General features: G+C 42.9%; 1 protein-coding gene across 1 annotated transcript in view; it reads right to left on the bottom strand.

Annotated features, from left to right (window-relative positions):
- The window catches only part of LOC126259262 (mucin-12), a 310,106-nt gene that overhangs the window by 246,569 nt on the left and 36,728 nt on the right, over positions 1-26,809 (bottom strand). Inside the window, exon 3 of the mRNA XM_049955895.1 lies at positions 12,793-12,954. Within this exon, the coding sequence (XP_049811852.1) occupies positions 12,793-12,954 (162 nt within the window). The remainder of the gene's footprint in view (positions 1-12,792; positions 12,955-26,809) is intronic.

Raw genomic sequence — 26,809 nt, 5'->3', positions numbered from 1 at the left:
AGCTAACCAGGAAACACCTGAATCAGGGAAGACAGGCAAGGTTTGAGCCCTGTTCCTCCCAAATGTATGTCAAATGTGTTAATCACTGTGTCTCACCTTGCTCAATGTGTTGCACAACAAGAGCAGCAAAGGTCAAGGAGTGAATAAACACCATTGCCTTTCTCACCAGGCAATGACAATGTCTGAAAACATGAAATTACTTATAAACTGAATTTGTATCTTGGGTCTTTTGCTGTTTTTAATACATTGACATATAGAATCTAGAATCAAGTAGCACTTATATTAGCAAGTACAGCAACAACAACCAACATTTCACGATGACAGCATGTTTATTACACATAAGCAAAAGTACACAATGTGCTGAACTACCTACCTCAGCAAAGTGTACCCATTTTACATACATAAAATGTTTTAGTAAATTCCAATATTCCATACGTAAGTTAAGTTCCAAAACATTACAGAAATAACAAATCTTACATGACACGATTATCTTCGATCTGCCAAGTAGATGGTATCTCACGGACGGTCAGCCAGAGATACTGTTTTAGTAGTGGCCAGTGCACTCACTGAACATAGATGTACATACACTTGTACATCAATAACTCCAGCTGTGTTACAAGACTGACCTCCTCAACACGTGTAGAAATTCATACTATCTTACAGGTCGGTGATTGACATTATAACATGGTGTACAAGTGCACAAGGAAAAAAAATCCTCTATTATGCCCAGATTTCCTGGTTGAAAATACACTTTTTCCTGGGTGAAAATACACTATATCCTAGATGAAAGTACATTTTCTTCCCCAGTGGTGACAATATACTTCCCCTCTGAGCCCTAACACTTATCAGTCCTTCGAATGGTAAATGTTTTATACATCAGCATAGAATTTTCCAGCACTTTGGGGGGGGGGGGGGGGGCATTTTGGAAAGCTCTTTGATGCACTGCACCAACGTGTACACTGCACATTTTGTATTACAAATGTATATATACTAATTCCACCAAATACAGCACGGTGGCATCAGAAACACTGAAACTGAGATTGTGATAACTTTTGTCAGCCAACCATAGCAAATGTTACACGATCTTGCTAGCCAGTGACAACAGATCTTCAGAGCATAGGACAAGTAATGCAGTCAGCCAACAGTAACATTACAGTTAAAGTATTTTCCTGTACTTCCCGAGGATGTGGTTGTGCAGAATCCCAAGTGCACAGCTTAAATTTCAGCAGCGGAATGTTTCTGACAAGTAGGATTATAAACTTCAGTATGGTGCACCAAACATTTCTTGGGTTACCTGGCAGAATACATGTTCCGTAGAGCACTTTGGCCTTTGCATAGGAAAGCCAATTAGTGTGAAATTGCTATGAACTCACCTCACACTTTTTTTTTTAAGGATAAGCATATACTTTTTGCCATTATTATTGCATAATTTGTAATCTACAAAAGAACTAAAATAAATATGAAAAACTGACCTTGAACCTTGGTTGTTTTTAGCATGTGCTATACTTTCAGATGTACCAAACACATATACGCCAATAAAATTGTAAGTGATGGCATAAATGGCTGGTCCTCTGGGTACGAAATTTTTCTAAGTCGGTAGTCTTCAAAGTGCCAAGTTTTGAATGAGAGTTCATGAAATTCATCACACATTCTCACACACAACATAATTCATGTTGCATACAAGGGCATTTACTTTGAAAGTAACACTTCTCAAACCATCATTAGCAGTATTTTACCATGACCTGCTTAATATGTAAACAATTGCGATGTCAGGCTCATCAAAAGCAGTTTCTTGTTAAAAACCATTGCATAGTCTTTGTCCTAAGGCCTTTTGAAACATTTTGCTGTTAGCAGATATGTTTCTATGCACTGTATTTTGTTGCTCTAAATGGAACATTTTCTTTGCAACTAAAGTTTTATTTTGGTGTTATTCTCTGGTTTACGTTTTACTACTCTGTATTGTACTGCTGTAGCAGACTGAAGTAAAATTCTTTGTTAAGAGTATCAGTACTTCCCAGCCAAAATTACAAAAATTTAATTGAGAACTAAAACAATGAAAAATTCCCACTGTTTTCCCGGGTTTTTCCTGGATGAAAAAATTCCCTGACTTTTCTTGGTTGTCTAGGGGATTATATGCCCTGAGTAATATTCACATCCTGATTCTGGTCGTATCCATGCTAGCTGTCTTGCTTCTTCAATTTGGTGATAGCCATTTATTTCCATTTCATACGACGATGCTCAGGATTATTACATTAAAGTATTCATTGTTGTTTCATGCTCTCAAGCATGGGTGAAGAAAAATGGTGTAAAACATGTTGTGTCTCGCTTTTGACAGAATGATTGCTGCATTGTATAAGAATATCACAAGATGCAGCATAATATTCAGGTTTCTCCATTCAACACTAATGTATATAAAGAGCATATCTGACAATGTCTAATTAAAACATACCATGAGGCAATTTGTTTGAAAGTGATATATAACTGTCATTCTGTGGACAGCACTGCATTGTGAAACCACTTCTGACATCAATCCTGACAAACAATTCTTCACAATCACAGATCACACAAGAGGTGCTCCATGTTTCCAAATTACGTTTTCAACAAGAAACCTGCGAAATTCTGATGTTTCAGCAGGCCTTAGTGACAGCATAGCAAATAAGGCAGTGCACGCAACTCTGTTTGTTTCGGCTTGTCACCTTGTGAAACTTCCTCATACGGTTGATTCCAATCCTGTGAAATGGAGAAACTGAAGAACAGCATGGTACCAGATGTCATGGGAGGTAATTTTGACACATGCTCCTGCCATTCTTGTACCTTACAGGGGCTTACATAATGCCTGACACATTGGTCAACATGTGGCCATGATACATGATTCTAACTCTACTAATGTAAATGCAAATTCCATATGACCTGATGCCGAAGATTCACCAAAATACTTCAGTACGGCTATTCATAAAATAAGGAAGGAAGGATGGAAGATTAGAGCATAATGTCCACGCAAAAGCAAGGACATTAGAGACAGAGTGCATGTATGGATTACAAAATGATGGGCAAGGAAATTGGCCATGCCCTTTTCAAAGGAAATTTCCCAGCAATTGCCTTGAGAAACTTAGAGAAAACACGGAAAACATAAATTTGGACACAGATTTGAACCATCATCCTCCCGATGAGACAAAACTATGAGGTCATCTGACCCCTTAATCTTTTTGTCTGTCCATAGAGGAAGGACACACAAGAAAAATCCCAATGGACTCAACTGTATCTGAGAATCAGGAAAGCCAAAAGACGGAAGCTAGCAGAAGTGAGAGAGGAATAAAGGGTGAAGGTGGGATTGTTGCCCCCCCCCCAGAGAGCAGCTGGAACCTCCGGGGCATATTATGCACCCAGAAAGACACCCCCTGCATCCGACCATTGCTTCCACATCCTCCATGACCACAAGAAACTAGTTACATGGACAAGATATAAAAATCCTAGGGAAGAGAAGAATGACGACGAGTCTGTCAACCAGCTACAGATGTTAAAGAATAAGATGATTTACAAAGATGCAAACGGCAGGAGCCATTCTGGACCACCAAGCAAGGGTAGTCATAGGCCACTTGGGTCACAGCAGTCGACGGGACAGCTCTCCAAATCCCTCAAATGGCCAATGAGGCTAATGTATCCTACATCACAGAGAGGAGTAAAAACCACTTTCACAGATAAAATGTAAAATCAAATCAGCTACTTTGGTGTCATCTCCTAGTAGCAGAGGTAGCATGTCAGTAAGTTCAGTTTCTTTAAATCAGTGCAGTCCAGTAAGATGTGGGTCACTGTGTGACAGGCACCACACTGACAGAGGGGTGGATCCTCAAGTCTGAGTATGTGATCGTGAGTCAGCTAAGTGTGGCCAATGTGAAGCCGAGAGAGGACAATAGATTCCCTGCAAGAAGCAAATAAGAAGATTGCCACATGGTGATGGTCTTTTTTATGGTTCGCAGTTTATTCGGGGAAACCAGGACACACCAATCTGCACTCCGAGCTTCCAACAATTGTCGGCACAGACCAGAGGTCTAGTTCTGGTACAACCAACTCCAAAGTCAGCGTCCTGGTAGTCAACTTGGCCAATTGGTCAGCATGTTCATTCCCTGGGATCCCAACGTGAACCAGGGACACATACAAAAATGATCAATTCTCCAGAGTGGTGGAGGTGGAGGTCATACAGGAGATCCTGGACAGTCACAACCAACGGGTGTTGAGAATAACACTGCCAACCAGGAGACCACTCAAGGAGTCACTGTCAATTAAGAATGACTCACCAGTGTAAGAACTAAGGTGGATGACGTCTCTGGCAATGACAACGAATTCTGCAGTGAATACAATACATCCGTTCAGCAGGGAGCATAGTTCACTGCATCTTGCTTGGTATATGAAAACTGGTTCATCCAACGACCATAGAGCCAAGTACAACCTCTGACAATAAAGTTTGGTGAATAGTCTTGCAACATTAATGTAGATGAACTATGAACTACAATTACCTTACTGTCCTTAGAAATAGTCACCTCCCATAACTATGCACCATTGAGCTCTGCGATACATATCCTGGAAATTTTGCATGAAGTCTTCCTTCGGGATGGTGTTCAAGAGTTGCATCATGTTTTGTGGGATGTCAGGAATATTGTCAAATCTCTTCCCTTTCAAAGCAAGTTTGAGTCGAGGGAATAGGAAGAAGTTTGGAGGATTGAGATCCTGCGAGTATGGTGGATGTTCAAGTTGCACCATCCCCTTTTTTGCCAGGAACTGTTTGACGATATTGGCTGTGTGTGGGCAAGCATCATCATGAACTAAAAACCAGCAATCTTGTTGTGTTTACTGGGGTCGTACCCTGCATAGATGTTGCACGAAACAGGTCAAAATTTCAACGCCTGTGCAGCGTTCGTCGTCGTTCCCTCAGGTAGAAACTCCTTGTGGATAATGCCTTGACTATCAAAACAGGTGATGAGCATTGTTTTGATGTGTGATTTTTCAGCTCTGATCTTTTTCTGACGAGGTGAGAACGCCATTCCATGCTTTGCCATTTCGTTTCAGGGTTGTACCGAAGACAACAGGTTTCATCTTCAGTGACAATATGGTTCAAGAAAGAGGGTGTTGCATCGACCATTTTGACAACATTCTGTGAAGCCTCTAAACATGGCTGCTTCTGATCATCAGTCAAGTGATGTGGCACAAGACAACAAGTTTTCCTCTTCCCTAACTAATGGGTAAGGATTTGTCGCACAGATTAACAGTTCATCTGCAGTTTATCCGCTAGCGCTCGCACAGTTAATCGACGGTTGTTTGTGATTAATGTCCACACTTTCGTCACTGACGGCAGTCGCCAGTCATCCACTACGGCAATTGCCAGAACCACTTTCCCCACCTCCTCGAAAATGAGTGAACCACTCGTACACACACTTCCTGGACAGTGCATGATCCACATAAACATGTACCAGCATTGCATGTGTTTCTTTCGGTGTCTAGCCAAGCCTAAAACAAAACTTTAAATTGATCCTTCGATCATTCATTGTCCTGTCCTCAGTTCAGAACCAACACACTAAATAAGCACTTCGTCCAACAGGTCTAACATGGAACACACAATGCTCACCTAAATATGGTGGGGCCAGGTTGTCAACACTGGCTGCTACGCAGGTGCAGTGTTGTGGGTTGCCAGTGTTGCCTTATCAACCGTTCTGACTTCGTTCACTGAACTTTCTTGTCAGAGGTTGTATGTATAACACATCTGAGCCTGAAAATGTGCCACGGACTTCCAGGAACAACAGCAGGCAGTGAAAAACCAGAGGGTCTATTAAGTCTTTCAGACCAAATGAGAGGTCAAGGGAGATCCAAGGATGGAGTAAACACCATGGGGGTACAAGTGTTTCCTCCCGGACAAGAGGCGATAGTTGGAAAGATGGATTTCAGAGCAGAGACTCTGTATGCAATCTGCAATTGTGACTTCTGACCTTGGCCTCTGCTGCAGGAGGTAGGTCTCCTACCTGGAAACATGATGCCCAGGGGAGCAGTGTGTGTGTGTGTGTGTGTGTGTGTGTGTGTGTGTGTGTGTGTGTGTGTGTGTGTGTGTGTGTGCGCGCGCGCGCGGTCCGAAAGGCACCTGTCGCAAGTAGGATCCCACAGTCACGTATCATGTCCAGAGTATGCATGATGAAGGCGATGCTGAGTCATCAGTTAGGCTCCCACTGACAAGATAGACAAGATCAGAGCGTCGTAGAGACAAAAAGTGTAGAGTGGTCTGTACCCCAACTGCTGTTACTGAGACAGTGAATAGTATTAAGGTGCGACCAATATGTTTGCTCAAGTTAGCAAAGATGGGGAAGCCATGGCAACTAGGCATCGAAGACCAATCCCAGGACACGATAAGACCCTATCACATTGAGCATTTGGTCCTCCAGGTAGAGTTCTGGTTGGGGATGGATGGTACAACAGGTACAGCAGTGCACAACACATCTTGGTGGTGGAGAGAGCCCAGGACTGCCCTTTCGTATGGCACCTTGCAGTCAGCATTCAGCAACACCCACAGTTGAGGAGCAAGTTTTCAGCATACAAGAAGAGTGACACTGTAGAGCCCACAGCTCCAACCAGACCATCAACAGCCGCTAGAAAGAGGGGTACAATCAATACAGAGCCCTGTGGGATCGCAGTCTCTTGTATATGGGGTTACCGTGGGAAGCACCAACCTGAACCTAGAAAGTACAGTGAGACAAGAAAGAAGTTCTGGACAAAAATTGGAAGCTGGCCCCAGAGACCTAACTCATTGAGGGTAGCAAGGACGTGGTGATGCCATGTGGTGTTATAAGCCCTATGCAAGTAAAAGAAGACAGCAACAAAATACTGACACAGGGCGGAAGCTGACCAAATAGCATACTCAAGACAGACCAAACCGTCAGCAGCAGAACAGCTTTGTTGAAATTCATCCAGGGATGGAGCCAAAAAACTCAAGACTCAAGGTACCTACACAGCTGTGGGCTCCTCACCACATATCCCAGCAACTTGCACAGAACATTAGTGAACGTAATTGGTAGCCAGCTGTCCACCTCAAGGGAGTATTTACCTGGTTTCAGTACTGGGATGATCCCACTTTCTCGCCAACAAGACTGATCTTACCTTTGTTCCAGATATAGTTGAAATGGCAATAATGTGATGTCGGCAGTCCACTGGTAAATGAGCATTTGGCTGTGGATGTGGTCTGGCCTTAGAGACAAGTCAGGGCAAAGGGCTAGGCCACTCACTGAACAAAATACGATTCCAGGTGAAGTGTAGTAAATGGTAAAGGCAAATTGCTCTACTCACTTTTCGAGGACACGAAATGCAGACTGATAATACTCAGATGCAGAGGCACAAGCATAATGAAAAGCAAGATGTTCAGTAACCATTCACAGAGATAACAGGTACAACTACAAGGTAATGGTGTGCTTAGAGGGATTGAATCTTCACCCAAACCTGTGAAGGATGGATGTCCAGGTGAGTGTCGCTGAGAAAGGGTCAAAATGGTAAACATATCACTGTCACACAGGTCATCATGAACTCTCCAATGGATGGAATGGGGAAGACCTGAGATGCAAATGGAAAGGTCGTTGGCTGAATAAGACCCATATGACGCACTGAAGTGGGTGGGAACACCAGTATTTAAAAGGCAAGAATAGAGCTCTGCGAGCAAGTTTTCGACAGCTTTATCATGACCAGTGTCCACCCTACAAAGGGTTATGGGCATTTAAGTCACCCAGTATTAGGAAGTGTAGGGGGATCTGAGAAAACAATGCAGATAATGTGTTCTGAGACACTTCATTGTTGGGAGGGAGATACACATTACAGATGGTAAATTTCAGAGGTGCCTTTGCACGAACATCCACAGCCCCCAAAGTCATGTTGAGTGCTGTGTTTCAACAGTAGACAGAGTCCACAATGTAACTGCAATTACCACCCTATGTTCCTTCACAGTCAGTGGGATTTTTAAAATAGCTATGGATAGTAGGGGTCCACATTGCTGGGAATCAAGTTTTCTGGAGGGCAATGTGGAAAAATGGGAGAAGTACACTAAAGATGATGTATCTCAGCCATGTGGCGGGGGGGGGGGGGGGGGGGGGGGGACGCTACAGTTCCACTGGAGGATCATGCTATCAATATTCTGTGGGGCCATGAAGGGACTGAATAGACAGATCATGTCTCACATCTCCATGCCACCTGCTGCCTCTGTTGTGAAGATATACAATTAATACACATTTGTTTCGAATCAGAGTGCTTGGGGAGATCTGGGGCCACTGGGGCAACCAGGAATGCTGCATCAGATGCAGAGGCAGAAAAAGTGGGTTCTGATGGAACGAGGATCATCAAAATCTCCTGCTTTTTAGAGGATTATTACTTGCTCTTAGATGATTTAGACTTCTGTGAGGACTTGTTTGCCTCAGATTCTAGGACAGAGGAGGAATGGGAAGTCCTACTACCTGCAACCTGTGACTCATTCAGCTACCAGCTGGCAACCTGTTCCAGGTCAGCAGAGTCCTGGGAAAGGAGTGTCCCGAAGGAGGCCTTTCTTGTAAGGGGTGCCAGAGGAGGGCTTTGCTTCTCCAGTTGGGGGTTAGGGACTGATGTCCCCACCAATAGGGAGTCGATGAACCCAAAGGGGGTGTGAGGGAAGCAGTAGGACCCTCAACCACCTGGCAAGCACATGTAGTTGTGTGGCCTGCGGGCCAGACATAGAAGACAAGGAGGGCAATGGCACAGTCACTAAAGAGGATGACATTGTAGCAGCAGCATATGTCATTCTCATACACAAAGGCTGTGTACATTTGTATTTCTTCTTGAATTCTTGATATACGAAGCAGTCAAGGGTTTTGTTTTACAGGATTTTCTTCTTATATTTGAAAATGGTACAGCCTTGGGAACATGGGTGGGTTTGTGTGCAAAGGACAGCAAAATCTTTACAGACACGGCTGGCCCTCCAACACAAAGATGTGTCCAAATCCAATGCATTTGTAGCACCGCATGGGAGGAGGAATATATGGCTTGACATCACAGCAGTATATCATCACATTGACCTTCTAAGGCAACAAATCACCTTAAAGGGCCAAGATGAAGGTTCCAGAATCCATTCTAGAACAAAGCAAGTATTGGAGCGTGTATTTCTCACCTTGTCTCTCAGCCCTATGTTCCTCCCTTGAAGCAGCCAGGAATGGGAATATTTTAGGGTTTTACCTCTCTCTTAACTTCAGAAGAGACTGCTGAGGCTGTGTACTCACCAGCTTAAGAAAGTTTAATTCACTTCACTTGCAAATCTTCCGCCATAGTACTACCCACTCTGAAAGGGGACACTACCCAACTGGTGTCACCCAGCCACAGCAATGGTTACCTGATCAGCAAATTGTTGCCTGTGCCCCAGCCGTGATGGACACATACTCCTTGGCTTGCATTATGACCCGACCCAACCCCCCCCCAACCCCCCCCCCACACACAAGAGGGTCTATTCTGCTGGGCTCTGAGCATAGTATGGTTGCAAGAAAGAAGGGTGCAAAGAGAGAAAGGCACAAAGGTGGAATATACACCATGCTGGGTGACCTTCTCTGTACAATCCGCACTTCTCTATAATTTAGAAAAGAAGTAGCTCAAGTCAATACCAAGAAGGGGACCAATAATTAATAAGGAAAAGTTGTAGAAGGCTGGACTTTAAGAAAACAAGTGTCCAAAACACAAATCAAATCCAAACACAACTGGCACCAAGAAGACCAACCAACTGGAAGGTAGAGATGAAAGACAGACTTGCAGCATGGAAAGCGAAGTAGCACTGTAGCCCCTGGGGGGCCTCCCAAATGCAGGTCCAGTGTGCTAACCATTGCACTACCTCACTTGGTGACTGTAAATGAGCCTTTTTTTCATACTATATTCCAGATATTAATTAGAATTCTCATTTGGAACATCCTTTCCTCTCTAAAGTCTCTACGGTCTTCAGCAATGGTGACTCTTTTCCTTTCTTCAACAGCAATGTGTGTTAGTAAAGGTTCCTCCAATGATTTCCACAAAAAAGCAGTCTGCTTCCTTGTGTTTGCGTCCATTTTTGATATTACTGTGACATATACTTGAAGCTTGATTGTCCATATTGCCAATCACCTTTATGAATGATGGTTAGTCACAATGGTGACTGATCTGGAGTATAAATACAATGATGCAGCAGAACATTACGAACTTGGTCCACAGTGAGACTGAATCCTGCTTGCTGGCACTCCAGGAACGACTCATGAGGAAAATATATAAGTGGAGCATAGGTGAATAGGGCACTATTCTAGTGACAATACAGGCAACAAATGGGGAACTTTGCTGACACATACGACTTTGACAAATGGCAGATTGTTATGGCCTAGGATCTAGGAAAGAGTACATCAAACCGCATAGCTGGTCAGCTGATTGTGTGCTACTATCAAGAGCACCTACGGAAAGGATCACATAACCATGAGTGACAAGGTGAGAAGAAAGAGGACTCAGGCAGCTGGTGCCAAAAGAAATGGGCCACACTGAAATATGAGTAATTACTTATACATGAATGTGTGTATGACTGTGATAACGTGAATGTTGTGTGTGACTATAAAGAAGTTATTGTGCATCACAGATAATGAAGTCAAGATCCTGTACTATCAAAGGATAAAAACAAGGGGCCACACCATACATTGAAGAATGCAAGTAACAGATATGAACGCCAAATACAGGTGTTCAGCACACAATTACACACGATCATGACATCTGAATGTCCTTTCATGAACATTTGATACAACCTTTGTAGCATAATAGTTATACCTCTACATATTATAATATACAGGAGCTGTATCCCGCAGAGAAAAGTATAAATTAAGTACACTGAAGTACAATACACACTCGTTTGAAGCAGTGGTCAAATTTACGTGTAGCTACAATGAAGAAAACAATGTAAGTGCCTTTTGTGGTGGTGTTGGATGCCTAACTTTACAACAGAGGAGGAATTAAAGCAAGTAATTTATGGACTTACCTGGAATATGGTGAGCTCTCGATACGGGAGGGTCTTTTGGGCACCGAAATATGTGATGGATAATGTGATCTACATAACCATGGTCAGAACTTTATGGCTTCTCTGTCACAGCATCAAACTTTTTACCCAAATGCACATCAATGTGCACTTATCCTACAAAACTGTCCTCTGGACACTATAACGATGTGCAGTTTGTCGTCTACAATGTTATAGACCGGAGGCTGAACTGTTCTCCATAGTTGTACTCATGGTACTGCAAGGAATGCGCACAACAAACACTGCTTAACGTGTGGAGATGTGGCCGCACAAACTAAGGGTGGTGGTTACGTCTCAATAATGGAGCAACCGAATCTAATTCAAACATGCCCTTTGTCAAGTTATGATCTCCCATAAACTAAACTTGGGAAGTTTTGTAGGTTATATGTACATTAAATGTAATATAAATAAAGCTGACAAGTGCTACAGATAAATAAGATATAACATTGGCCACAAATACAGGGATTTGATCCACAGCAAGGTCAAAACTTAGGTTAAGTGTTATTTTCATATGAAATTTGATTATTTATGTTATATTTTTTTAAAGGCATTACTACTGTATACTGTCATCCAGTGCCCATGGACAACACCAGTATATGGTAGGGGTGCAACTGTGATGGATTTTATTTTGGTTTATCCATAAGTATGTGTCATTTATTAAGTATTTGAACACTGTGCAGGACAAAGATGCAATCACGCATGCGCTGAAGGGAGACACATACAGAAAGAAAAAAAATGTCCATTCTTATGTGTCTTTAGCTTATATCCATTTTTTTACTCTTCAACTATCTGTCTTTTCCCGTCTGTGATTCTGGATGGACGTGTGATTTAAAAGGTTTTTTTTATATAATTCTCTTGTGGAAAGGAAGGCAGTTTCTTTCATTTCTAAAATATTCCTTCTGGAAAGTTTACCTGGAAGCACGACAACCTGCAATCTTCTAAAACAAAGGCAACTTTGATCATGATTGTATTTTACTGCATTCTTTATCATGGTGATGGGTGATATTCCCTTCTCTTCAAGAAAGAAGAGGTAAATACCGTTATGTTAAAAGGAGAAGTAATACACCAAACAATTAGACTGTTTCAGTGGTAATCGTAGCAACAGACAGTGGAGGTGCGAACTTCGAACCGTGAAGTGTTGCTGGTGAAAGTATCTGCCAGCAACACACCTTGAAATAATCCACATTACTTGCACCTCCCTTACATCACCAGTGCCTTACACACTGAACCTACACCTGGAGTTAATGCTCTGAAGGGTGATTTTGTACGACAGCAGGATTATTCTCACGGCTTTCCCATATACTCTGACTGCAACAAGGACAAGGACAGACACAGAGAGAGAGAGAGAGAGAGAGAGAGAGAGAGAGAGAGAGAGAGAGAGAGTGTGTGTGTGTGTGTGTGTGTGTGTGTGTGTGTGTGTGGTGGAGCTACAATTGTTCAGTAGTATTGCCAGGCGATGTTCTACTACTACTACTACTACTACTACTACTACTTCTACTACTGTCGAGATTAAATGAATAACACACATTATAAAACAGAGAATACTAAGTAAAAACAGGTATAAAATGGATAGCAAACATCATAATTTTACATTGAAATGAACACCCTTAGCTGCTTACAGGCATTGGCATACGTCAACGGGGACAGATGAAAATGTGTGCCCCGACCGGGACATGTCTGAAAGAACAGATACCATCTTAGTATATATATATATATATATATCAAAATTTTACCTGACACTTTTGTCGGAACAGACGTCTCAAAAACATCTGGTAGTTAAAAGTTGAAATGTCATTGTTCCCTAAACAGCCACACAACAGCCTAACAATCAGTTCTTGAAGTAATGAGCTTCCAGAATCTTCTGCGCCATCAGTCAGCAAAGCTTCTTCCAGCTCCTGAAAATATATAATAAAGACATAAAGAAACAAAAAATATTGAAACATTCACTTCTTTATCTCTATACAAACTAGATGAGTTTTAAATAGTACTCAAGTACAAATTCAAACGAAATGCCAGGCAATCATCCCAAGTTCTTTTGGGCATGCACCTGGGATAGTGCAGTATTAGATCTTTTTCCGATGTTTTGGCAGATAACCTAACAGCCATTTTCTACACATATGTATTTAAATCAAGTGGTATAAATTTTGCCAAACACTCGCCTTGATGGCTGTCAACCTTGAGAAGAGGCTGTCAGTAATCACATGACAAATGTAGGGGTGGAGTGGGGGGAAGGGGAGGGGGGGGAGGGCAGTGGAGGTCTGGGAAAGTTTAAAAATTACAAGCCTGATGTAGGCCTTTCAATGCTACATTTCACACACTTCCCAACCCAAAATAAAGAAGATTTCCCAGGAATAAGAACAACTGTAAATGAATGCATTAGGTTATGTGGGAAAGGATAAAAATTAGCTTAATAAACGTCAAGGGCACTTAAGAAACATTTAAATAATTTTCAAATATTGCAAAATCTATATACATATCTTGCTCGAATATTTGGTGGAAATAGAAGTACAACATGGAAACCAAATTCACTTGCAGTATTAAATGGGTGGCCAGCCTTCAGTGTTTCATACAAAAATATTCAGAACACTCATCCACTTTCAGGCTCTGCCTATACTTGTATATTACAGAATCTGTATTTTCATAGATGACAATTTTCTCTTGAGTGATAATCCTGTTGCAATCTCTGCAGTCCGAATCTGATCCTTTGTGAAATCATTTTGGTAACATGCTCTTCCTGACAACAAATTTTACTAATCACCAAAGCACTCAAGGTTGCTGTATTCATACAAGACTGAAATTCAGTATTGTTTTCCATAACAATACTTAACACTCTCTCACAGACTGCATTACTTGAACCTTGTGGTGTCACTTGTTTCAAAAGCAGTTTTATTTCTATCCTTTAAGCTGACAAGTGCAGAATGAAAAAATTTTTGTCATCACTCAGCATAATCTATCTTAGAAAGCCAAGATGACAATCATTCGCAGACAGGTTTACTATGTACTCAGGATGGAAATCATTACAATCTATAAAATATTTTAGCAGCACATGATTTGCGAAATGTAAAGAGTACTTTTTTTGTTTTTTTAAAACATCAAGTTGTAAAATTTCTATTTTTGTAATTTTTTAGTAATTCCGTTGACTTCCATAAATGGGCGGTAAATCCATAAAAATTACGGACTAGACAATCAGTAATATTTGGCACTTCTGATGATGGCTGTAAGGTTATCAGCTGAGAAAAATATAACACATTCATGAACAATGTCAGTACCATGTTTGAAAACTGTTTTCCTCTAAAAGTTACTCAAATTAAACAGAAGTCTATAATAAAACCATGGATTACACAAGGAATAAAGATTTCCTGTAAGACAAAAAGGAAAATGTATTTGTCGACCAAGAATAGCTCCAATGCTGATGATTTAGCTAAATACAAGGAATACTGTAAAACATTAAAAAAAGAAATTCAGACGTCTAAACAAATGCACTACGGGAAGAAGATAGCAATGTCAGGGAACAAAATAAAAACAATATGGGATATAGTGAAAGAGCAGACTGGTAGAACCAGAAAGGAACAGGAGCAAATAGCACTAAGGGTAGATGACACATTAGTAACTGATGGGCATAGTGTGGCAAATCTATTTAACAAGTACTTTATATCCGTTACTGATAGAATGGGACTTTCAGGATCAGTAAATAATGCCCTTGAATACCTGAAACTAGCCTTCACAAATAGCTTCAAGTACATGAATATATCACTCACTTCACCAAAAGAAATAACGTCCATAATAAAATCTTTAAAAACAAAGCATTCTAGTGGGTACGATGAAATATCAACAAAGTTAATTAAGGCATGTTCTTGTGAGTTTAGTACAATTCTAAGTTACTTGTGTAACCAGTCAATTATAACTGGGACATTTCCTGACTGGCTAAAATATGCAGATGTTAAGCCTCTATTCAAGAAAGGGGATAAAGAGATACCATTAAACTACAGACCAATTTCACTTTTGCCAGCATTCTCAAAAATTTTAGAAAAAGTAATGTACAGGCAGCTGCTCAACCATCTGACCACAAATAACATATTATCAAGAACACAGTTTGGATTTCTGAAGGGTTCTGATATCGAGAAGGCTATTTACACCTACAGTGAAAATGTACTTAATTCATTAAATAACAAATTACAAGCAGCAGGTATTTTTGTGATTTGTCAAAGGCATTTGATTGTGTGAACCACAACATCCTTTTAAGTAAATTAGAATTCTATGGTGTCACGGGCAGTGCTGCAAAATGGTTCAAGTCATACCTCACAAACAGGAAACAAAGGGTGTCAGTGCAAGGGACTAGTGAATTAAGTCATCAATCATCATCAGAATGGGAAGAAATTACATGTGGTGTCCCACAAGGATCCATCTTAGGGCCATTGCTTTTTCTTGTGTACATTAACGATCTCTCATCAGTTACACTGCCAGAAGCAGAGTTCGTTTTGTTTGCAGATGACACAAGTATTGCAATAAATAGTATGTCAAGTGTAGTTCTAGAAAGATCTGCTAATGATATTTTCATGGATATTAATAAATGGTTTAAAGCCAACTCACTGACATTGAACTTCGAAAAGACTCACTATATGCAATTCAGAACCTGTAAGAGGTTTCCACCCAGCATATGCATAAAATACGAAGAAGAGCAGATAGAAGAGGTTGACAGTCTTAAATTCCTGGGATTACAACTTGATAATAAATTCAGTCGAGAGGAGCACACCACAGAACTGCAGAAACGCCTTAACAAATCTGTATTTGCAATTCAAGTGTTAGCAGACACAGGTGACATAAAAATGAAAAAGCTTGCATACTTTGCCTACTTTCATTCCATAATGTCATATGGTATAATATTTTGGGGTAACTCTTCAAGTCAAACAAAAGTTTTCAGAGTCCAAAAGCGTGTAATACGTATTATTTGTGGAGTAAATTCACGGACGTCCTGTAGAAACCTCTTCAAAGAACTGGGTATACTAACTACTGCCTCTCAGTATATTTACTCATTAATGAAATTTGTCCTAAATAATATATCTCTTTTTCCAACAAACAGCTCAGTTCATACATACAATACCAGGAACGAAAATGATCTGCACAAGGACTTAAAAGCACTTACTTTAGTTCAAAAAGGGGTCCACTACTCAGGAACACTCATCTTCAATAATTTGCCAGTAAACATAAAAAATTTAGTTACAAATAAAGATCAGTTTAAAAGGAGCCTGAAAGACTTACTAGTGGCCAACTCCTTCTACTCCATTGACGAATTTTTTAATAGAAACAAATGATGTATTGTACACTCCTGGAAATTGAAATAAGAACACCGTGAATTCATTGTCCCAGGAAGGGGAAACTTTATTGACACATTCCTGGGGTCAGATACATCACATGATCACACTGACAGAACCACAGGCACATAGACACAGGCAACAGAGCATGCACAATGTCGGCACTAGTACAGTGTATATCCACCTTTCGCAGCAATGCAGGCTGCTATTCTCCCATGAAGACGATCGTAGAGATGCTGGATGTAGTCCTGTGGAACGGCTTGCCATGCCATTTCCACCTGGCGCCTCAGTTGGACCAGCGTTCGTGCTGGACGTGCAGACCGCGTGAGACGACGCTTCATCCAGTCCCAAACATGCTCAATGGGGGACAGATCCGGAGATCTTGCTGGCCAGGGTAGTTGACTTACACCTTCTAGAGCACGTTGGGTGGCACGGGATACATGCGGACGTGCATTGTCCTGTTGGAACAGCAAGTTCCCTTGCCGGTCTAGGAATGGTAGAACGATGGGTTCGATGACGGTTTGGATGTACCGTGCACTATTCAGTGTCCCCTCGACGATCACCAGTGGTGTACGGCCAGTGTAGGAGATCGCTCCCCACACCATGATGCCGGGTGTTGGCCCTGTGTGCCTCGGTCGTATGCAGTCCTGATTGTGGCGCTCACCTGCACGGCGCCAAACACGCATACGACCATCATTGGCACCAAGGCAGAAGCGACTCTCATCGCTGAAGACGACACGTCTCCATTCGTCCCTCCATTCACGCCTGTCGCGACACCACTGGAGGCGGGCTGCACGATGTTGGGGCGTGAGCGGAAGACGGCCTAATGGTGTGCGGGACCGTAGCCTAGCTTCATGGAGACGGTTGCGAATGGTCCTCGCCGATACCCCAGGAGCAACAGTGTCCCTAATTTGCTGGGAAGTGGCGGTGCGGTCCCCTACGGCACTGCGTAGGATCCTACGGTCTTGGCGTGCATCCGTGCGTCGCTGCGGTCCGGTCCCAGGTCGACGGGCACGTGCACCTTCCGCCGACCACTGGCGACAACATCGATGTACTGTGGAGACCTCACACCCCACGTGTTGAGCAATTCGGCGGTACATCCACCCGGCCTCCCGCATGCCCACTATACGCCCTCGCTCAAAGTCCGTCAACTGCACATACGGTTCACGTCCACGCTGTCGCGGCATGCTACCTGTGTTAAAGACTGCGATGGAGCTCCGTATGCCACGGCAAACTGGCTGACACTGACGGCGGCGGTGCACAAATACTGCGCAGCTAGCGCCATTCGACGGCCAACACCGCGGTTCCTGGTGTGTCCGCTGTGCCGTGCGTGTGATCATTGCTTGTACAGCCCTCTCGCAGTGTCCGGAGCAAGTATGGTGGGTCTGACACACCGGTGTCAATGTGTTCTTTTTTCCATTTCCAGGAGTGTATATATTCATACTATTAGTATTGTTATTTCAGCTTAAAAAAAAAAATTGACATGTTCCACATCCACAAGGATCTCCTCAGCATGGATCTATGGAACGAAAACTAATCTAATCTAATCCAAACCAGAACAAGAAAAAAACACTGTCTCACACACAAACCCGAAAGATGATGGAATATTCTATCTGCCAGAGAAACTTCAAGTAACCCACTAAGCCAGGCTTTAACTACAAGTTGAATAGTCTAATTGAACAATGCTGATCCAAATGTGTACAATACTGAGGTTACTCAGGCACTGTATTGCTTAAAGTGATCATTTAGCTACTTCTCAGCACAACCACTGCTGGAAGCGATACATTTATCATATCACGAGACAAACGTTTGTGTTGCTGTATCAAAAACGCCTGTCTCCTGGAATATAATCAGTAAGTATACACTGCTACACCTGCTTTCTGATCATCAATTATGAATGTCACTCCACTATAGTGATCTCTGCCATGGGCAACTGAAACCTGTAGATAATTGCCTGCACTAAAAATGCAGCATTTGTCTGCTTATGAAGTGCAAGTTATAAAATAGACAGACAAGTTATCACAGATTTAAAATTACAGTTATTGGGACAAAAAAATCATAGCCGTCACTGTAAGATCATCTTCATATTAACCAATATAAAAACTACTGAAGTTGTCAAGCTTCAAAATTCACTGACGAGTCTTAACATTATGACCACTATCCACTGTGAGATTGAGTGCTGGCTGGTGGTGTTGCAGGCACATGACACAGTGAGGAAAGTGTATACATGGAGCTTCTCAAGACAGTTTTCGGATAATGTGTTCAAAAGAAATTCATGCGACGGCTTGTCTGTACCACGTGTAATGAATCCATAGACATCCCAGTCTATACTAGGTAGGTTGAAGTCGCCTAATATAGCATGATCCGGGTACTTCTGCGAGACAGAGTGTAGACTCCCTTTGAATGATTCTAGAACTGTCACGGTGGAACCTGGTGGCTGGTAATAACACCCAACAATTAATTTTATTTCTCCTAGCACTGTTAAACGTGTCCAGATTACTTCACAATCACACTCTACTTCGACCTCAGCAGACACGATATTTTTGTCAACTGCAATGAAGACACCACTTCCTACGGTGTCTAATCTGTCTTTCCGATACACGTTCCAACCCTCACTAAATATTTCAGAACTTCCTATCTCAGGGTTCGGCCAGGTCTCAGACCTGAGAATAATTTGCACGCCACATGCTTCCTGGAGGGCAGTAAATTCAGGAACTTCATTCCAAACACTCTGAAAATTTACTGCTAATATCTTGATAGCTTAAGTGTCTTTACACTGAGCGTGTCCTGATTTCCCTTCCTGCACGTCGACTGGTGAGTGTTCATCAGGACAGCTCGCACTACTGCCTAGCCTAAAAAACTCCCATGTGCATGCCAGAAGTACTCTGCTACCCGAGTAGCCGCTTCCTTTGTGTAGTGCACCCCTGACCTATCTAGGGGCATCCTAGAATTCCACACCCAACAGCGCAAGTTTAGAAATCTGCAGCCATGACCGTCACAGAGACGACGAAGCCTCTGGTTTGTGTTTAACTCCTGTCAACAATAAGATCATTAAGAGATGGAGCACAAGCTCGAATTAGGGGAGGATGTGGAAGGAAATCAGCTGTGCTCTTTCAAAGGAACAATCCCGCCATTTGCCTGAAGCAATTTAGGGAAATCATGGAAAACCTAAATCAGGACGGCCGGATGCGTGTTTGAATTGTCATCCTCCCGCATTCGGGAGGACAACAGTCCAAACCTGCATCTGGTTGTCCTGATCTAGGTTTTCTAAGATTTCCCTAAACCGCTTCAGGCAAATGAGAGACAGCTTTGGATAATTTTGCCTACTTGTGGTTCACCACAAGCTTCATGAAGATTGAAAAACGTGTCTCTGAGGTGATGTTTTGATATGGTAATCTGCAGCAGAGTAAGGTTATGAATAGGGCAATTATATCTTCCAAACAAACACTGGAAAAGACTGCAGAAGCCCATAGCACATTATATGCCAATGTGCTATGGTGACCACGAGCACCACCCGCAACCCTAGCTATAGTTTCGATGCGTGGGTTAAAGTAGGCGACACTCATTTGCTCTGCTGTGGTCACACGGGAAAGTCAAGTACAAACCCAGACCACCAGGAGGTGCACCGAGAGCTACAGACCACTAGGTACCTCACCAGGCATCAGTAAGAGGTAGCTGGCCACATCACAAAACCACAATGCCATAGTTTCACAAGTGACTAGGGGGACAGCACATCTCTTCCTGAAGAGTGACTATTTAAGCCAACGCAAACAGTTCCTGTCAGCGAGAGCTGGTTGACTCATGCGTGCACTGCTTGCAGTCCATCACTTAAGTCATTGACATGCCACAGGAGAAGACTGCGTCATGCTGAGAAGCTAGGCAACAATTGTTTTGAGTGCTAGCTTTTCTCACTTTAGTTCTGGCTCACAGCAGACAGGTGGAGTCTATACTTCAGAATTGTATTTAGTTGGAACTGTTGAAGAAGTGAAGTTAATTTCGTTTCATACCTATTGCACCACCAGTCTTTTGCATAATAATAAAGAAGCTGTTTGTAACATCTACTGGGGTCCTCCTCAATTAATAACAGAAAGTAAGATTTTTCACAATTTAATACCGACAAAGCAGAAACATTCATCACTGCAAGCCTGAAATAGCAGGTGAAATGTAAGTGGTAGACAGTAAACATTCCACCATGTATGGTGACAATGGCAAGTAAGGCAAAACCAGATAAGCAATCCCAGACTCAGAAAGGAAGACTATGAGGGTTTGGCAGGGTTGACATAACACAGGTAAGTTCCAACAAGTGCCATAAGTAACAATACATGGAAATTGTGAATAAGTGTAAACAAACAATGGGCAATGGCCCTTGCACAATTGTTCAGATATAGGTTGGCTCCTAATGCGGTAGTGGAAGGAATTATGAGCATAAATTAAGAGGTAAATCAGGCTCCTAGCTCAATAAAAGTAACAAACTAGCTGATGAAAACTCTAAATACAAACCTTTTCCTCTAGACTGAAAGTTGACAAAAGGGTGCTAACTTGAGCTGAACTTTAAACCAGGGTCCCTGAATTTAGGACTGAACACAAACCTAAGTGAGATGACTGTGACAGTGATCTGGACTGCAATTGAAAAACTGGAATGCCAAAGTCTTGTATCAACCAGCAGATTTACTGAGCTCGATGAGACTTGGTACGGGCTAACTATAGTGGCTTTGAAAGAAATTAGGTGGACAGGAATTGGTTCTGTGAGAACAGAAAATGCAATTCTATTTCACTAAGCACTATAAGACTAATTTGTTGGAAATTGGTTTTATGGGCAATGAAAAACCTTTAGTACTATGTCCTCAATTCTACACAGTAAATTCTAGGATATCCTTTATCACTGTTTAGGTAAACAAAAATGAACTCTTATTACCTGCAACATTCCTACTGAGAAAAGCAATGTCATTGTCAAACACAGTAATCCACAAGCTAGGGATAAGTGACAGCTTTCCACCTGAATACCACAATATCATTGACAAGATCCTTAGGAGATAGTACAAGCTCAGATTGGGTAAAGATGGAGAAGGAAATTGTCCGTGACCCATTCTGATGAATCATCCTAGAATTTATCTCAAACAATTTATACACACAACAGCAAAGTCAGATACTCAGGTGGGGATTTGAATTTGTGTCCTGAATGTGAGTCCTGTGACTTACTACTGCACAACCTCACTCTGTAACACAACAAATAATGATATATGTGAATGCAGACCTATACTGGCGTGTTGTCCGAACAAGACACAGCCAGGGAAAAAGCACCACAGGTGCAAAGATGCCATAGAGACTCACCATTTACCCGAGTTTCACCAGTGCCACGGGCGGGGCTGAGCATGAAGATAGCGACTTTGCCTCGGCCAATTGCCAGCTGAGTACAATCTGCCAATGACCAGATGACTTGGAAGGTAGAAGAGCACCTCTCGCCACTTGATTATAGAGCATTATCGAGGACTGACGTACACAGGGAACGTCATTTAGTGAACTCAGAACTGAACATACAGTTGTAGCACTTGCTATGTACTGTGAAGTTTACGTATGATTATTTGCTCATAAGTCATTGAGGGCCTTTTTTGCATTATATTACGAGTAGTGTTGAAGACTACTTATTCGTCAAGACACAAAGATAAGTAAACCTTTTTAACTCATTTGTGTGACTTTGTTAGTAATTTGTTGGAGTGTTGTAGAACGTTTGTTCTTTCATCCTGTTACCTGACCCTGGGTCATAGATGCATAATAGTGGCAGGGAGAATTTGCCTTAGTGGTGTACTGAACCAGAAGCCGTTTCATGAACTCACAAACTCGGCCTACCGTAACAACAGTAGCAACTTGGCCTCTTCAGCAGTAGACAAAAGGCCTTTACAAACATGGTGACGAGGGTTTACAAAACTGGTGACGAGATGGCAGCTTCCCGCGCCTTTTGATTCAAAGTGTTCTTATTTGCCTTGTTTCTCCTAACACAACAACAAAAATTTGTGACACTTTTTGTTCTAGTTGTTCTTGTACATCACTTTTTGCTTTTGTGTCATTGTTATTGCCTAACTAGTTATGGTGTCAACCCCGACCACTACCCACCCACAATTTATAATTCATTATACTGTGATTCAACTGTCACCTATGCCTGCAAATCCACAGATTCTGCCAATTGTATCTGTTCTTACCGAACCATTGTCTATTGAGGATCTTCAATAGCCACAGGATCTTAATATGTTCCTTCGCTTTCATACGCAGTCACTTCAGAAGCTGACAGACAATTTTCATCACACATCAAGCAGTGGCTCAATAAGTAAGCACTGCATTGGCAGCCACACCTGCAGCTTCTGTGCCACATTTCCTGCTGCCGTATCACGCCTTCTACGAAACTGCAGAAACTACACGGAGTATGTTGCACAATTCAGGGCCCACCTAGCAGCGCACCAAATATCAGATAATGTGATGTAGGCTCACTTCCTTTCGTCAGTGTATCAGTGTATACGACTCTTGCAAAACTCTTCCCTACATCACGGGCTGAAGACGTCCCATTTGAGACATTAGTCAGTGCATTACATAAATACTATGAAGACTGTAGCAACACTGCCAGCTGCCCAATTTAAGTTCTTTCATTTAAAGAAGCAACCAGGACAAACACACCATTAGTGGGTGACTGAATTACAAGGCTTAACACGGAAATATAAGTTCCATTGTGGATGTGGACAATATTACAGTGACTATATGATCAGGGAAACAATCACACAGAATGTGTCAGACAACAGGTCAGAGAACAAATTCTGAAATATTCCGATCTTACTCTTGAACAGGTACTGCAGATCACTGATAACCACGACTCTTGTGATTATATAGAACACAAAGACAGAGAGAAGATAAAAAACGACTATACGTCAGTCCCAACTGACATAATAGAAGACGGCTAAAAACAGGCACGTGGAAAAAGGACTAAAAAAAGACACCACACAGAAACGGAGCTCCCAAAACTAAAAATTAAATGGCCTTCGCCATATTGCTTTGGAGGATAAAAAATAAAACACAGTCGACAGCCCACGCGTCATTTGCTAAAACGGCAGATAAATCAGATGGCAAACCCAAGCTGGAACTAAACAGTTAAAACATGGGCATTCCATCAGGAGGTGGCGGATAGTTAAAACTTGGGCGCAATGTGTAGAAAGTGGTGGGGTAGCGCCACTTAGTAAAAGACAATGGCTAAAAAAGCCAGTGGCCAATACGCAGCTGAGTTAAAATAACCTCCTCCTGGCAGGAGGTCCAAGAGGAGGTCGTCCAGGCCACTGGGAGAGGCTTAATAAGCCGGAGCTTATTCCTGTGAAGGAAGGACCATTGGCGATGCCAAAGGGACACTGCCTCCCGACAGACGGCAACACAGAGACCATCGGAGGGAATATCGGTACTTGCGGGCTGAGGTACGAGGGCTGCAGCCTCGGCAGCAGCCTCGTTTCCTGGCAGACCTACATTACCAGGAACCCACAGAAACATCACACTGGCTCCACCAAGAGTGAGCAAGTGACTGTTTTCCTGACCTTTTGCACTAATGGGTGGGCAGTGTACAGCGCACACAGACTTTGAAGAGCACTGAGTGAGTTTGAGCAGACGACACAATTGAAAAGGCTGTGTCAACAGGTGTATTCCGTGGCTTGATACAAGTGAAGAGCTCGGCTGTAAATACCGAGGAGTGTTCCGGAAGCCGATATCGAAAGACACGGATGTCAATGACAAAGGCACACTTGACCTAACAGTCAATCTGAGAGCCGTCAGTGTATACAAAGGTACTATCGCGAGCTTCCGTGTGAAGGTTGTTAACTGAAGACTATAAACTGAGGCCGGAGTAGTGTACTTGGGAAGCAAATGAAGACCAAGGTTAACATGCGCCCGCTTCACGATGCCAAGGTGGTGAAGGGTTCACATCCACCGTAGCAAGTGCTGAAAGCAGACTCCAGGATGTAACAGAGAAGAGGGATGAGCTCCATACTGACAATTAGAGGAATCATCAAAGAAGGAGGCATGAGGTGGGTGGCCACGCATGGCAGACAAACAGCATGCATATCTGCTCAGGAGACAGTCACGGCGTAAGACAGCAACTTCAGCATACAGACACTCAACCAGGCTGGCGAAAAAGATGCCTGTGGCCAAATGGATAACACGATGGTGGATAGTGTTGAGATGGCCTAAGAGGGATGCGTGTGCAGATGCATAAACAAAGCACCCACAGTCGAGTTTTGAACAGACAAGGGTCCGGTACAAACAGAAAGTACCACTGAGGACACGTAGGACATTGAGGAACTGCATACAGAGGGCTGCCAGGTAAGATACATGGGAGGACCAAGAGAGTTTCCTATTGAGCATGATCCCCAGGAATTTCATAGTTTCAACAAACGTAAGGGCACCAGGCCCAAGATGTAAAGATGGTAGGAGAAACCACTTGTGTTGCCAGAAATTCAGACAGACAGTTTTGCCAAAAAAGAAAGCCACTGTCGATGCTCCAGGTGTAAAGACGATCAAGACATCGCTGATGACGCCGCTCAGTGAGACAGGTCTATGGAGAACTGCAATAGATGGCAAAATTGTCAAGAAACAGGGAGCTGGAGATGCCCAGCAGGAGAGAGGCCATTATAGGGTTAATGGCGATAGCAACGAAGATGACACTCAGGACAGAACCCTGAGGCACACCGTTTCCCCGGATAAAGGGGTCCCGACAAGGCAGAACCCGTACACACGTTGAAAACTCAAGCTTTTAAAAATGCCTGGAAAAAGAAAGGCCCACATGCAGATAGTATGGAAGCTACCAGTTCTCCAGCAGGCGTCGTAGGCCTACTCCAAATTGAAAAACACAGCCACAGTCTGGGATTTCTGCAGAAAACCAAACATGACGTGAGTGAACAAAGTAACAAGATGGTCAACTGCAGAAGGCCGCACTCAATATTCACACTGTGCATTCGTCAGTGAATTGCAAGATTCAAGCCAACATACCAACCGGGCATGAATCATATGTTACATCACCTTGAAAATGCAGCTGGTAAGAGAGATGGAGCGGTAGCTAGAAGGAAGGTTTTTGTCCTTACTGGACTTAGGTATGGGTATGACGGTGGCTTCACACCAGCGTCTGGTAAATGTGCTCTCTGCCCAGATGCGGTTGTACATGTTAAGCAGAAAGTGCTTCAAGGCAAGGCAAGGCAAGAGAAAGGCAAGAGAAAGGTGCTGTAACATCTGAATGTGGATGGCGTCTGGCCCAGCGGCAGAGGATCGGGATGAAGTGAGAGCATGATCTAGCTCCCTCATAGTAAAGGCAGCACTGTAGCACTCACAATTCAGAGAAGAGAAGGGTATTGCCCGAGCCTCCTCAAACTTGTTTCCAATGGAGGAAGGCAGGGTGATAGTGGGAAAAGCTCGAAACTTCCGAAAAATGGTGGCCCAAGGTGTTGGAGATAGCAACAGGGTCCACAATAACATCATCTGCTACTGTGAGGCCGGAAATTGGGGAACGGATCTTGGTCCCAGTGAGTCGTCGGAGGTTGGCCCAGACGACAGAGGAAGGGGTGGAACTGTTAAAAGAACTATTGAACGAAATCCAGCTAGCTCGTTTGCTATCCCGAAGAATGTGATGACACTTTGCACGCATCTATTTATAATGAATGCAGTTTGCGATCGTAGAATGATTGTTAAAAATGCAGATAGCACATCTCCAAGGGACTGGGACATGACGTGGCAAAGAGGAAGTGCGAGGAATGGAACGTTCTGCAGCAGTAAGAATAACTTTGGTGAGATATTCCACCTGGTCGACACAACTGGAGAAATCTTGTTCTTCAAAGGTCGCCAGGGAGGAGGAGTAAAGCTGCCATTTGGGCATGTACGAGGATGGGGTAGGAGTCAGCAACCAGAGAGCACACGGGAAATGGTCACTCAAGTACGTGTTAGAAAGAACGGACAACTCAAGATGATGGGCAAGCTGGGCAGTGCAAAAGGATTGGTCCAAATAGGTGTGCGAGGAGACAGAAAGGAAAGTGGGTGATGCTCCAGTGTTAAGGCAGAAGAGGATAAGTTGGTTAAGGAGGTCAGCCAAGAGGGCACATCTCTGACAGGTCCTGGGAGAACCCCAAAGGGGTGATGCACATTAAAGTCACCGAGTAGCAGAAATGGGGGAGGTAACTGCCCAATAAGCTGAAGGAAGTCTGCCCTAGTGACATCGAATGATGGAGGGACGGAGAAGGAAAAGGCGAACTGCAACAGCTTGAAGATTGGTAGTCAGGGTTGGTTGGTTGATTTAAAGGATGGGGGAAGGGACCAAACTGGGATGTCATCGGTCCCTTGTTACCAGTAAAATAATTACACGAGGGAAAGAAGAAAAGAATGGAGACTTACAGCACAATAACAGGAGAATGGAAGAAACAGAAGAATG

This window comes from Schistocerca nitens, chromosome 5 (assembly GCF_023898315.1).
Source record: "Schistocerca nitens isolate TAMUIC-IGC-003100 chromosome 5, iqSchNite1.1, whole genome shotgun sequence".
NCBI classification, from domain to species: Eukaryota; Metazoa; Arthropoda; class Insecta; order Orthoptera; family Acrididae; genus Schistocerca; species Schistocerca nitens.
Note: the sequence above shows the minus strand (reverse complement) of the source record. Positions and strands in the feature narration are given on the sequence as shown.